General features: G+C 40.3%; 1 protein-coding gene across 1 annotated transcript; it reads left to right on the forward strand.

The window, feature by feature from the left end:
- The first annotated feature begins 9037 nt into the window (after positions 1-9037).
- LOC138410449 (rho-related GTP-binding protein RhoA-C) lies at positions 9038-12651 on the forward strand. Its single transcript, XM_069526189.1, has 4 exons — positions 9038-9211; positions 10190-10310; positions 10393-10523; positions 12047-12651. Exons 1-4 carry the CDS (start codon positions 9056-9058, stop codon positions 12218-12220), a joined length of 582 nt encoding a protein of 193 aa, XP_069382290.1. The 5' UTR covers positions 9038-9055; the 3' UTR covers positions 12221-12651.
- The last annotated feature ends 1566 nt before the right edge of the window (positions 12652-14217 follow it).

Below are 14217 nucleotides of genomic sequence, written 5' to 3' on the forward strand. Positions count from 1 at the left end.
TAACTCTGTCCCCTTGACGTATAAGAGTCTGTTGCGCTGCAGCCCAGATAGGGCATGGGCTGATGGGACAGACACCTCAGGTTCGGACTCAGAAAAGATCGGGGGTTGGTAACCAAAAACACACTTAAAAGGGGACATACTGGTGGCTGAGGTGGGAAGGGAATTATGGGCGTACTCGACCCATGTCAGGTCGAGTACGCCCATAATTCGCCCATAACTCCATGACGCGGGGAAAACCCCCGCGTCATGGCACCGATGACACCGATGGTGTTACGCCCCGTTGCCGGGGAAAATATAAAGTAAAAAAGGTGGAAAGAAACTACACAAGCACGACGAGTTAGCAGCCAGTGTGTATTCGTCAGTCAGCCATCCTGCTTCTCCTTCAACACGGGAACAGACATCAACAATCAATCGCCGTGCAGCACATTCGCCACGGACTTAATAAAAGAAAATAAAACACAATTGCAGTTACAGAAATACTTATGCAAGTCATATTTGATCAAAGGTAAGTACAAAGTTGTAAACAAAAATGATATAAAATAAAGTGTTTTATCTATAAGTGCAGTCCTGTCTCTGTTGTTGTTTCAATACCTGCGAGGCAAAAGCAGTTGAACACTGAATAGATGATCGATCATCATTTTAACCTCTTTTAACTCAAGACACTTGAAAACAATTAATTATTATTCTTTTTTAACTCACTCTTTCTAATGAACTGCTATCTTAGCATATGAAAATCATGAACATGAATTATTATTATTTTCATTCATTTTATCCTATTTTAAACACATGAAACATTTTATTATCCGGTATTATAATCATGACAGTCTTTTTAAACACATTTTGCCATTAATTATTATTATTCTACTCAGTCATAAGCTCTTGGTTAACCCATGTTCACTATTACAACCATGACAATGGCACCGATGAGTTTACAGATCTCCTTCCAGAACCGCGAGATAAACTGGGGCCCCCCGATCTGACACGATGTCCTGTCAGAATCTGTGAATCTTAAAAACATTGTTCATCATAATTTCGGCCGTTTCTTTGGCTGAGGGCAATTTGGGCAAAGCTATAAAGTGAACCATTTTAGCGAATGTCTACGACTGTTAAAACCGTGGTGTACAGACAAAGTCCATAGAAATTTCCGCCCACGGCCGGGACGGAATAGGAAGAGGCTGCAACAAGCCTGCGCGGGTTCTGGAGGAGTTCTTATTCCTGGCACAGACTGGACACGCCTCAACGTACTCCCGCACTTCCAGCTCCATGGACGGCCACCAGAACCGCTGTGTGATGGCGAATATGGTCGTACGCCCGGATGACAGGTGAGCAGAGACGAGTGAGCCCAGTGAATCACCTGTGGGCGCAGATCAACAGGAACATACAGACGGTTCTCAGGGCACCCACTAGGTGGCGGGGTCTCACCATTCGCTTGCTTCACCTCGGCTTCTATGTGCCAGGATACCAACCCCACCACACGGATAAGTGGAAGGATAGGCTCGGGATCCGTGGCAACAGGCTCGGGGCTGAATAGGCGGGACAGGGCGTCAGGCTTAATGTTTTTGGACCCCGGTCTGTAAGATAAGGAAAAATTTAATCTGTTAAAAAACAATGAACAGCGAGCTTGACGGGAATTTAATCGTTTAGCTCCTTTTATATACTGCAGGTTATCAGTCCAAACCAAGAACGGGTGTTGTGCCCCCTCCAGCCAATGCCGCCACTCCTCCAACGCCACCTTCACCGCCAACAGTTCACGATTTCCAACGTCGTAGTTCCGCTCAGCTGCCTTCAAGCGTCGGGACAGGAAGGCGCAGGGATGCAGCTTGTTATCCACCTCGGCTCGCTGGGATAAGACGGCCCTGATCCCCTCGTTAGATGCATCTACTTCCACCACAAACTGGTGAGAGGGATCGGGAAGCGTGAAGATAGGCGCCATGGTGAACCGCCCCTTCAGCTCTCGGAACGCTGCGTCCACGTCAGCGAACCAGCGGAATGACACCTGCGGAAAAGTGAGAGTGTGGAGAGGAGCTGCTATTGCGCTAAAGCCTCTGATAAACCGCCTGTAAAAGTTAGCGAAACCTAGGAATTGCTGCACTTTCTTGCGGCTATCAGGTGTTGGCCACTTGGCTACAGCGCTCACTTTAGCTGGGTCCATCTTAACCCTTCCAGGGGCTACGATAAAGCCCAGGAAGGAGATGGTATCGGCATGAAATTCACTCTTTTCTGCTTTCACATGTAACTTATTAGCTAGAAGATGTTGCAGAACGAGCTTAACGTGTCTCTGGTGGGTTTCCACGTCGGGAGAGTAAATAAGAATATCATCTAGATATACATAAACAAACTGATCTAAAAAGTCTCTTAAAACATCATTAATCAAAGCTTGGAACACTCCTGGGGCATTGGTGAGACCAAACGGCATCACTAAATACTCACTTGGTGTGTTGAAACCAGTTTTCCACTCATCCCCCTCCCGAATGCGGATAAGGTGGTATGCATTTCGCAGATCCAACTTGGTGAAGATCTGCACTTGTTGTATTTGATCAAACACTGACGTCATGAGGGGGAAGGGTTATCTATTCTTGACTGTGACTACGTCAGTCGGAGGTCACAAAAATCAATATTGATTTGGTGTGTACATATGCAAAGAGAATGTCGGACTCCGTAATTTTTCTCTGGACCCCTGCCTAATGTTTCCAGTGATGACATGTACAGCCACATGTCATCCTTTCACCGCTGGCTGTCAAGGTGGTGTCCAAATAACAACGTGGGCTTCGTAGATAATTGGCGCACTCTTTGGGGGAAACCTGGTCTGATTCGGAGATATTGTATTCATCCCACTTGGAATGGAGCAGCTCTCATATCTAGAAACATGACAACGTTTGTTAGACAGTCCACACCGTGACAATCCAGAGTTGAGACCAGGAGGCAGAGTCGCAGTCTTACACCTTTCTCTGCGCTTCTATTTGAACAGTCATCCTCACAATATCCTATAGAAACTGTGTCTGCCCCCGACACCCTAAATTCATTAAATCAAAAGCAAACAGGACAGGAATAATATATTCAAACCTAATAAAAGTTAACACAGCCAATATACCTGTAACAAAACACAGAATTATAAAAGGCGGTTTATTAAATATCAGGTCACTCAATCAAAAATCATTACTTATTAATGACCTGATTACCGATCACCAAATCGATCTATTATGTTTAACAGAAACCTGGCTGCAAGATGGAGAATATGTAGGCTTAAATGAAACGAAGCCCCCAACCTATACTAATACTCATACTTCTCGAAGCACAGGCAGAGGTGGAGGGGTTGCAGCAACCTCTAAATCTGACCTATCTATCAACCCTCGACCGAAAGAAAGTTATAACTCCTTTGAAAATCTTATAATCAGCCTCATCCATCCAAGCCTGAAATCACATAGAAATTCTGACTAAGGGGCAGGCGGACGATATATGATAACTAGATGAATTGGTTTATCTGAATTCTCTGAATTTCTATCAGAACTAGTTCTTAGGACAGATAAAATAATTATAGTAGGTGATTTCAACATTTATGTAGATGTTGCCAACGACAGCCTTAGTTCAGCTTTCAAATCAATAATAGCGATTGGTGTCATTCAACATGTGAATAAACTCACCCACTGTCTGAATCACACTCTTGATCTTGTTCTGACATATGTCATAGACATTGAAAATGTAATAATATTTCAACAGAACCCTCTTCTGTCCGACCATTTTTTAATTACATTTAAATTTAGAATTACTAATTACACTGATTCTGGACAGAAACTCTATTATAGTCTGTGTTTATCTGATAAAACTGAATACATTTAAGAACTGCTTCCTTCTACACTTACCTCTCAGCCATGTGTCACTACAATACAGGAAAGTTATCAAAACTTTACCCCCACACTAGTTGATAACTTAGTTAATAGTACAGCAGCTTCATTAAAAACAATCCTTGACGCTGTCGCCCCTCTAAAAAAGAAGAAGGCAAATCAGAGGAGATCAGCTCCGTGGTATAATTCTCAGACACGTGTTCTAAAACAGACATCACGGAAACTAGAGAGGAAGTGGCGTTCCACCAATAAACATGACTTTTACCTAGCCTGGAAGAATAGCTTGATATATTACAAGAAAGCACTTAGAAATGCCAGAACCTCCCAGGTTTCTCTTCAGCACTGTAGCCAGGCTGACAGAAAGTCACACCTCTACTGACCCATCTATTCCTCTAACCCTGAGAAGCAATGATTTCATGAGCTTCTTTACAAATAAAATTATAACCATCAGGGATAAAATCCACCACCTCCTCCCAATGAATAGCACATACGTAGAAACATTGTCTGGTCCTGAAACCATAGAACCAGATTTATGTTTGAACCAATTTTCTTCTATTGACCTTCCTGAAGTGACCTCATTAGTTTCATCATCTAAACCAATAACTTGTCAATTAGACTCTGTCCCAACTGGACTTTTTAAGGAAGTTGTCCCCCTGATTGACAGTTCCATATTAAATGTCTTTGTTGACAGGCTATGTACCACAAGCTTTTGAGGTAGCTGTTATTAAACCTCTGCGTAAAAAGCCTACACTTGACCCAGAGGTTTTAGCTAATTACAGAGCCATATCAAACCTGCCCTTCATTTCAAAAATCTTAGAAAAAACAGTTGCTAACCAGCTGTGTGATTACTTAGATAGTAACGATTTGTTGGACAAATTCCGGTCAGGATTCAGATGTCACAGTCAGTCACCCATCCTCCCACTTCTCAGTCAGTCTCCCATCCTTCCACCTCTCAGTACTTTTCCATGGACTCCGCCTCTGCCTCATCTGCCAGCCAAGCCACACCCTCTCACAATCCAACACAGCTGCTCCTCATCACCTGCAATCAAGCCCAGTATATATTCACCAGCTCCACTCTCAGTCAGTGCCAGATTGTTCTACGCCTTCATGCAAGACTTTCCAGCAGTTATCTCCGGACTGATTCTTCGTTGCCGACCCTGCCTGTTCCTGACTAACCTGCCTCGTCCGAAACCTGGTAATCACCTCTGCCTTCCATCCCTGACCAAGTCTTCTGCCTGTTACTATCTGACCAAGTCGTCGGCCTGTTGCTGTCTGTATTGCCTGCCACCTGATCTGCTAAGAGCTGACAATAAAGACTGTTACCAACTGTCCATGCTTGTTGTGCTGCATTTGGGTTCAAAACCATACCCGTTACATTAGAATCCATCACAGCACAGAAACAGCACTATTGAAAGACCTTTTTAAGGCATCAGATGATGGACTTGTCTCTGTGCTCGTCCTGTTGGATCTTAGTGCAGCATTTGACACCATAGATCATAAGATCCTGTTATAGAGACTAGAACAACATATAGGGATCAGAGGAACTGCACTAGACTGGTTTAAATCATATTTATCAGATAGATTTCAATTTGTTAATGTCAACAATGACCCCTCCATGCACATGCAAGTTAGTCATGGAGTTCCACAAGGTTCTGTCCTTGGACCGATATTCTTCACCTTATATATACTCCCCTTAGGCAACATCATGAGAAAGCACCACATACACTACCATTGTTACGCAGATGACACCCAGCTGTACATTTCTCTGAAGCATGATGAATCTAATCACTTAGTTCAACTTCAGGAATGTCTCAAGAACATCAAGGCCTGTAATTCCTTATTATCAGGATGCCCCAGGAAGACTGTAAAGTCTCCAGTTGGTCCAAAATGCCACAGCACGAGTGCTGACAGGAGCTCTAAGGAGAGATCATATTCCTGTCTTAGAAAATGTAGAAACAAAGAGAGATAGATTTTATGTTTTTTTACAGTATTCACTCTGGTACCTTATTCACATTAAATGAATGTCTTTATCATTGTGACTGCCTCTGCCCTCCATCAGCATAACTCTCTCTCTAGCCGAGCAGAGAACGGTTTTATCTTGAGTAAAGGTCAGCAGGTAAGCCAAGGTGAGATGTCTGACTGAGGACAGAGGCACATTTACATTTGACATCCGTTAGCTGTAATGCTAAATTATATAATTGATGCTTTGCGGCTCAGAACATCTTCACGTAATCTTTAACTCACATTTACACACCTTGCTTTTCAGCTCATGAGTTCGTCCCACTGCGTCACTTACCGGTGTGAGTTTTACTGTTTATAGAAACATATGTGCTACACATAAAGTGCATTGGTGCTAGTAGCAAATCTCTACTGGCTACCGTAAGCTAGTTTAGTTAAGTTAGCCTTGACAAGAATCCAATGCTACCTGATTTGGAAAACATACTTACCGAGGTGGCCTGTGGTAGCCCTGTGGCGGTTGCTGTTGCTGTTGCCGTCGATGTGGAAAAATTTTGGATTGCTGCCAGAACGGCTCTGCCGATATTCTCCGCTAACGCCGATTCATTCATCGACATGTTTGCAGAGCGACCATGGCCGACAGGAGAGTGTACCGGGTGGAGGCGGGCGAACATGACAGATCAGTCAAAGTGCGCCCCCTTGTGGCTGGCTATAGTGGCTACAGGTCATAAATCCCGCATTCTTCATAAAAGTGACACTAAAAACTCAAAGTACTCTTCAAATAAAGTTTCTCCAAACATGTTTGTTATTTTATGTAGTTATTAACATGATATTCCATGTCCAAGAGTCCATTTCCCCGGATAAGTTGGGTTTTATTTGTTATTTGCCACTATAAACACACTCTGACCTCCTCGAGCTTTTATTTTGGTACTTCCTGTTACCGGCATTTGAATTTGCATATTAGTTAAATATTTAGTTTCACCCGAAACATTTAGATTTAACATTTAGATTTAGATTCAGATTTAACATTCAGATTTAACATTTTGATTTAACATTTAGATTTAGATTTAACATTTAGATTTAACATTTAGATTTGGATTTAGATTTAACATTTAGATTTAGATTTAGATTTAACATTTAGATGGCAGATTTAGATTTAAATTTAACATTTAGATTTAGCATTTAGATTTAGCATTTAGATTTAGCATTTAGATTTAACATTTAACATTTAAGTGTAACATTTAACATTTGGATTTAAATATTTAAAATATCTCTAAGTTGACAAATATTGTTGTAAATGTGCAAAAAAGTGACTCTCAAAAATTCACACCAGTTTTTTAAACATGGTTTGAAGCTAAATGTGACAAAATGTTGCTGTTATTTTAAGCGTGAGCTGCTTTACAAACGGCACCCCATATCTAGAGGGGCTTGATTTTACATGCCTACAGTAGTATCAAAACTCTTCCTGTCGTAATGACAAGGTTCATGTTCTACATAACACCTGAAGGGCAAACCCTCCATCTGACCTCAGGGACCAAAGTGTATGTGTGGCTATGGCTGTGGCTGAGGAGAAGAGCGGTCGTCCTCCAACCAGAATGTCATTGGTTTGATCACAGTCTTCTCCATCTGTATGCCAAAGTGTCCTTGGGCAAGATACTGAACCCTGAATGGCCCCTCATATGAATGGGTAAAAGGCAAACTGTCCTGTAAAAGCTCTTTGAGATTGAGCCAGCTGCCGGGTTTAAACAACATATCGCGGTGTGACAATGTTTTGTGTCTGACGACAGGCTAACTGTACCGGTCAACTCAGCCAAGTTAGCTAGCTAACACTTCAGTGTCCTTACTGAACTGCTGTTAGCTACAAGTTAGCTGCTACTTCACTGATTCACACAGGCCAAAAGATATTTTAGATTAAAAATAAAGGAGATTAGGTCGTCAATTATATTCAATCTGAAGTGGTTCACCAGAGGTTAGGTTGACAGATGTGATGGTTCTTTACATGAGAGGTAAACAGCAGTGAGGAAGTGGAGCTCTAACGCAACGTAAACTTGGCAAACACTCCTGAAACACCAGCTAGCTGAGGAGCTACACTGACAGCAGTGTATAAACACGGATGAAGCTGGGTGGTTACAGACTTAATGGAGGTATACGGTGTCATGTGAGAGAACGCCACCCACTAAACCTCTACATCTGGTTTGACGGGATTTTATTGAGGCACAGTTTGAAAGCTGCTGTCAGAGATTATATTCGGAGATTACCATTTCCTGCTCTGGATGAAAATTGGCGACAGTCATAACCTAATAACTTCAGACTATTAAATTGGTTGATCTTATTTTATCAGCATGTAAACACCAAATCCAGAATGCAATCCAAGGTCTCAGTTTTGAATTAGCTGGTTTGATACTAGTCGTTCTGGAAATGATCATGTTCGAGTGTTATTGTCATGACTTTTTCTTCTAATCAGAAATGAGGCCTCACCCCACATGTTTTTTTCCATGCACTATGTTATATCATACCTATAGTGTTTCATTTGTTTTATGCCAGAAACTAATTTGAAAGTCATTGTTGGTCAGTAAAATGCTTTGGCCCTAAGTGAAACATTGTAAATATCTGGTGGAGTACACTGAAATACTGGAGCATACCCTGAATACAGTTTTTCACATGTCCATGATGCCACAACTAGATCTCTTGTACCTCTTGTCTAAAGTGCACACACATAGCAACTCGTGTTGGGGAATATCATTCGATACAATCTGACACCAGTGGCGCACACGCACATATAAATGCAGATACATTAGACAGATGAAATAGTCAAAGTTCACTGTCTGATTGGCAGATGCCCCCTCTACCTCGTTTCTCCCTGGGAGCTTCTCTTTGCAGGAACTGTTGAGTTACTCTATAATTTTGTCAGGTCTCAAACTTACTCTGTAAAGAGCCATGGCATCATCTATATTGTGAATTTGCATCATCAAGCAAACATTTCTGGTTGATATTATTTTTGTCAAAAGGAGTTTAATTCCACATATTGAAAAAGCAGGAGATGAAATGATTGTGGCCATAATAGGTTTCCAGAGTTTTGTTAAGTGTTTCCTGACAGTGTTTCATGGATCCATACCTCACACCATCTTAAAACTATCATCCTGTCCTATTTCATCATTGTGCTTGTACACCAATCAAGCTCCTCACCCTGCAGGGTTGTTTTTGCTCTGAATGCACAGAATCAATAACAGAGTACATGTCTTTCTTCATTCTTTCAAATGGCTGCAATCAGAAAGAAACTAGTGATAGTCGGTGATGGAGCCTGCGGCAAAACCTGTCTCCTCATAGTGTTCAGCAAAGATCAGTTCCCTGAGGTCTATGTGCCCACTGTGTTTGAAAACTATGTGGCAGATATTGAGGTGGATGGTAAACAGGTAAGCTGTTTATTATAATGTCACATTTCTTTCTTTTTGTCATGAGTCAATTAACACAGCATAGGGTGTGTAGACTGAGCCTCGGACCCTGAAGGTTTGTTTCATAATATAACCTGCGCTGCACTTGGTTTTTAAGGATGATACTATATTGGACAGTTAAAAACAAAAAATGCTAACAATATATCAAATGTTAGTAATATGTTTTAAACTAATGCTTGTGCAATGCTTCATCTTTTTTGTCAATGATATATGAACATAGAGACGCTATTTTTAAATGATAAACTTGTTTGTGAAATTCTGTCATTTCATCTCACTTATCTCTAAACATGTACACTGATACCAACACATCTGGAAGAAGGTAACATTGGGTTGTATATTGGCCTGGCGGATTTGTACATAGACTTAATTTCCCTTCGGGGATGAATAAAGTAATCTATGAATAAAGTAATCTATCTAGACATATATACACAGTATGTAGAATCCACATTGACCGCTGGATCGAACGTCAACGTTGCCATCCAATTGGGCGAAATATTTTCAAGAAAATGTTTTAAGATTAAAAGTGCCTCTGGATTTTAGTTTAGTTGTATTTCAAAGCTTCTCCCTCACCCAGAATCTGCCTGATGTCTGAATCTGAATACTTTTCCTGATTTTGAGCCATGGCTTTTAAACCTGATAATAAATCACCAGTTTGACATTTTGATGGATTTTTAACAAACTGAACAAAGCTCAATAATAACTTGTTTAACCTGTACATCAACAGAAATGGAAAATTGACTGTTGTGTACCGGAACAATTTTTTGTCAAACAACTGTTCTATCCAACCTTTCTGCTGTTTTCCTGGTTGTCTTTGAATCTATCTCATGTTGTCAGAATCTAGGGCACAAACCTTGTAACTGAGCCCTGTAGCATTTAATTGTGATGCAGATATGGTGGTGTTGTGAAGTATGTAAGCATTAATGTCCTCGACCCCTGTAGGTGGAGCTGGCTCTCTGGGACACAGCAGGACAGGAGGACTATGACCGGCTGAGGCCTCTCTCCTACCCAGACACAGATGTCATCCTCATGTGTTTCTCCATCGACAGCCCCGACAGCCTAGGTGAGATTTCTTTCCTGCCATTGGTTTTGACAAATGTACCATTTGCTCCACATTCAACATGGACACTTTGTGCCCGATGCAGAGAATATTCCAGAGAAGTGGACTCCAGAGGTCAAACACTTCTGTCCCAATGTGCCTATTATTCTGGTGGGAAACAAGAAAGACCTGCGGAATGATGAACACACCCGTCGAGAGTTAGCCAAGATGAAACAGGTGAGTGAGGCCTGTACTTAACTGTGCTCATTCTGCAGCTTATACAAATTCAAACCTATGGGGGTTTGTTTAGACTGAATTTCATTATAATCCCAAAGGTTACTTATCTCAAAATGCATCAAATTGACTGAGTTAATCATGGGAAACTGTTTGTGAAACTGTAAGAGTGAGGAGTCCTCCATTTTCTGCACTTTTGGTTCTCACTGCAAAGCTATACAAGATAGTAAATGTTTATCTGCACACTCTAGTAACAATCAGGTTTGACAAGGTGGAATATTCTCACCAGTCCACTTCACTCTGTATATGGATGGTCTCTCCAAACAGTTAATAGAGTTAAGGACTGGCTGTATGGTGGGGATAGCATTGTTAACCCTTAGGGCACCTTGTGGACATCTTTGGCCATTTAAGTTTTCTTTTTTTGATAATTCTCACTGTGTTAATGCATATGACTCGGGACTTTCAAAAGATGTGTATTTTCTGCAGATTTTAAAATTTGTGTAAAAAAATACAACCTTTTATCACCTTTGTGGCACAAAAAAAAGCCCCATTGGAACCCATTATAACTGCTTTTTATCTCTTTGCCATGAAACCATAAAATCATGCATTACACATTTTTATTATTTCATTCTGAAGTCCTGGCTTCAAAGTTATATTTTATATTTTGACCCATTTTCCATCATTTGGCATAAAGGTAAAATACATAGTATTTCCTGTAGTGGCACTATTTCTGTATAATGGAACCCATAAACCTAATGTATGCAAGTGAAATGATGTGTGAAACCTACATTTTGCTGTGAATATCTGTATGAGTTACAGCATGCTAAGCTTTCACTGTAACTGTGTATGTGTAAGTGTGTTTGTGCATCTGTGTGTGTGTGTTGCTAATCAGCAAAATAATTATGCAAAAATAATGTTAGTGAACATCAGTGACATATGCCAGGCTCTGTTAACCTTCCAAAAATAATGACATTATCATGTAGTCAAGGGAAAATATGACATTTTCTGTGTTTTGTTTTTATATAGTTAGCATAAAAACCGATGGTGTCAAACTGGAGTTGAAATAATAAAAATGAATGAATATTTGGTATTTATGATCAGGGCTGATGTTTAATACAATTAATTCATTAAAAGGGAAAAAAATATTTATATATATGTAAAGTTTATAACAGCATTTTTGGCCACGAAATGATTTAGTTGTCTTGTCTCCTCACAGTGCTGGTTTACAGCAACTGTACAAGCCTATGACATGTTTAAAAAGAGTGTTGGATCCAGAGACTTAATTTTCTCTCATTCTATTGAACAGGCCGAGTCCTAAAGAAAGAACCAAGTGAAATATCTAGGTCACATCATTATGAATGATTTCTGTGATTCTGACGAGGTGCAGCATCGGTGCTGTAAACTCTATGCACAAGCCAACATATTCACTGCATGTATCAGCTGCTAGAAAGATAGAAAGATGTGAAGAGATCAAACCATCAAGTCATCCCATTGAACTTATTTTCTTTTTTGATTTTGCCACACAGGAACCAGTGAAGTCTGATGAGGCGAGGGAAATGGCTAACCGGATCAATGCTTTTGGTTACTTGGAGTGCTCGGCCAAGACGAAGGATGGCGTGAGGGAGGTGTTTGAGATGGCCACCAGGGCAGCACTGCAGGCCAAGAGACGAGGCAAGAAAAGCGGCTGCTGCCTTTTATAGAGTGTCAGGTGACGCAGGATCAGGAGGGAAGGAGGGAAATAAACACGGCTAAGAAAAACATCCCTGTGGCTGTTTCCACCAAGGTAGGCACAGTTGACTGGGGAGTTGTAGGGATGAAACCAGGCTAAAGAAAAAAAGGAAGGTCAAATGCTATGGAAAAGGGGAATACATGTATATACATTTAAGTTCGACATTATAGCTTTTAGCTTTCAAATAGAAATACTGTAATCTCGAGTTTAGGACTCAATAAAGCTGAAATTAAGAGAACATGACGAGAAGGGAACATCTCTCCTGCTCATACTCTTACTCCAGTACAGTAAGCTCCTCTGTGGCTGGTGGTCGAAATCAGACGAATGCCTGCCTAACTAACTGTTGGAAGACTTCCGTGGCTTGCAGTGTGACTGTGCTTGTCTTTCATTCTGTATGTTTTTCACTCTCCTTAAATTCCAAAGTTAGAACTAACAAACTTTTTATGGACTCGCTTTTCTTTTTTATGAACCTGTGATATTTCATACAATTTTCAATTAAAAAGCAGAGTTTAATTGTTTGCAGTATAAAAACATAATGAGACCAACGACCATGAGTGTTTTATACCTGCTTGTTAATTAATAAAAGTTGACTGAGTTAACTTGGCCTTAAAGTGACAAAACTGTGATTGAAATAAATCAAAGTGTACTGTCAAATACGCTGTATTTGACTGGGGATTAAAGGGTAAATAAAATATTATTGTCCTTTAGAAAGTTACTGTAAATTCTGAAATGGTAACAGGTCTTAATTTCTAACTGCTACTGGGGCAGAGCCTTTTTTAAACAAGCGGAAAAGACTTGATTCCTAATTTCCCCCGTTTTCTGAAAATATTTCAGAATTTAAGAAGAATCCTCCCAATTTTACCATGTGATCACTTTCAATTTGCTGTTAATGCAAACTGAACCCTGTCTACCTGACAAATTCAGTATATTGCACATTTCTATAGCAAAGTATCCTATACCTATGCTATTGGGTAGTTTCTTTCAAAATAAATACTGTTTTCAGTTACTTTTTGTGAAATTGCTTTTATTTACCAATATTTTATGTTAATAGGATAAATTGCTAGCTGCCAGTAGGCTTTTAATGTGAAACATTTGCACAGGGCTTCAGTCACTTGTGGAAGTGAGTGAAAACAGTGTTTGTGTTGGAGAAGTGACACTTGAGGGATAGTTGATGGAATCAGTGCCATGGGACTGTCATCTATAGTGATGTTCATCTGCAATATACAGGACAAGTAATTCCACACCTTTGGTCTTCTCTGGAAGTTAGACATTGACAGTGTTTTTCCCCACTCTGCCACTTCACTCATGTCTACAGCTGTTATTTTCTGCTTTTTACTCTGTTGTATGTTATGTTCACTTTGTGATATTCTACTGGCTTTTGTTGTTTTATTTGCACACAACTAAAATCAAGAGGTCGGAGTGGTTAACACTTTTTAAAATATATGATGTCAGATTATTAAATCCAAAATGCAAGCAACTCCTTATGGATTGGACATTTGTAATATTCTTTTGTATACAAATGTATCCTGACATTTCTCCAGTTGTATTTTGTAATGTATTCTAAAGGAAATAAATTGTAACCGAGAATGACCAAATTCTGCCTCTGGCATCTTGTGCTTTCTCTCTTAACACCATTTCAGTTAACGAATCATGCTATTGTCCATCACTCATCCATCAAGATCCCAAAGTTTCCAAGGTACCCCATGTGTCAGGCTCATACCCATTTCCATTTAATTGTTTGGTACAGCCATATATAGCTTATGGTTATGAAAAGCTTCATTAAGTTTTGCCAGTTGATTGTTCAATTGTTTTGACCTTCATACTGTAACTGTTGGTTTTGCAGTTATACTGTTTTTATACACGTATCTCATGTGCACAAATTAATTAAAATGTGGTTACAAACAGTATCTTAGACACATGCATCAGTAGTACCAGCAGTCAATGAAGTAAAACATGGCCTCGATATAT

Source organism: Paralichthys olivaceus, chromosome 6, assembly GCF_024713975.1.
Source record: "Paralichthys olivaceus isolate ysfri-2021 chromosome 6, ASM2471397v2, whole genome shotgun sequence".
Taxonomy (NCBI): Eukaryota; Metazoa; Chordata; class Actinopteri; order Pleuronectiformes; family Paralichthyidae; genus Paralichthys; species Paralichthys olivaceus.